This window comes from Nanorana parkeri, unplaced genomic scaffold, assembly GCF_000935625.1.
Source record: "Nanorana parkeri isolate BGI_ZX_2015 unplaced genomic scaffold, ASM93562v1 scaffold3162, whole genome shotgun sequence".
In the NCBI taxonomy this organism is placed as follows: domain Eukaryota; kingdom Metazoa; phylum Chordata; class Amphibia; order Anura; family Dicroglossidae; genus Nanorana; species Nanorana parkeri.
Window position 1 is genome coordinate 57,094 of NW_017309430.1, and position 733 is coordinate 57,826.

Below are 733 nucleotides of genomic sequence, written 5' to 3' on the forward strand. Positions count from 1 at the left end.
AACACACAGCGCCTCCTCCTGCCCACCGCCATTGGTGGATTTGCATGGGCCCGCCCCCTTTTTCCTGGAAAGTTCTTGGAAATATACGAGCTCAGTTCTGCTGTTAAGATTGGGGCAGCATACTGACACACACCCAAAGCTTCTATATATAGGCACAGCGCGCAGACGGCGGACAGTCACAGACGGTCGCTGCGCTGCTGAAAGGAGGACCAGTGTCAGCTACGATCCCTCGCCAGCAAACCTGAAAAGACGATTATTATCCCTCCCCACACCGGAGAGCGTTGTGAATTCCGCGCTTCCAGCCGTCTCCGCGAGAGACTTATGCCTTTTCGTTCTTCGTGGACGGATATGATTCTTTGCGTGAGAGGGTAAGTCGCGCGACGCCGTCATGTCCAGAAAACGATTGTTAAAAAAACAAAAAAACAGATGACGAAGCTTGTCGATCGAATGCGTTTGTTACATTGCGTCACGTGAACTGCGTTACAATTGTTGCAAATGTTTTGTATCACGTTCGACGTATTCTCTCGCCGCCTTGTGCGTTTTGTAGGTCGCTCGTCCTCGTGACGTCACTCTCTCTCTCTCTCTAACGTCTCCTTTTTTTTTTCTTCTTCTCTTCCCTTCAGACCACAGAGCCTGTTGGCGGATCAGAGTGGCTGTCGGCATTCTTTGTGCGTGGGGGTCCCCGGATTCGCCGCCGACCAAGTCATGCACCCCCTGAGCCCGCCGACCTGCC

General features: G+C 52.8%; 1 protein-coding gene across 1 annotated transcript in view; it reads left to right on the plus strand.

The window, feature by feature from the left end:
• Nucleotides 1-270: 270 nt before the first annotated feature.
• The window catches only part of LOC108802833 (cytokine-inducible SH2-containing protein-like), a gene marked incomplete at its 3' end in the record, with an annotated part of 1,798 nt that continues 1,335 nt past the window's right edge, over nt 271-733 (plus strand). Inside the window, exons 1-2 of the mRNA XM_018574686.1 lie at nt 271-368; nt 624-732. Coding sequence (XP_018430188.1) covers nt 322-368; nt 624-732 — 156 coding nt within the window. The remainder of the gene's footprint in view (nt 369-623; nt 733) is intronic.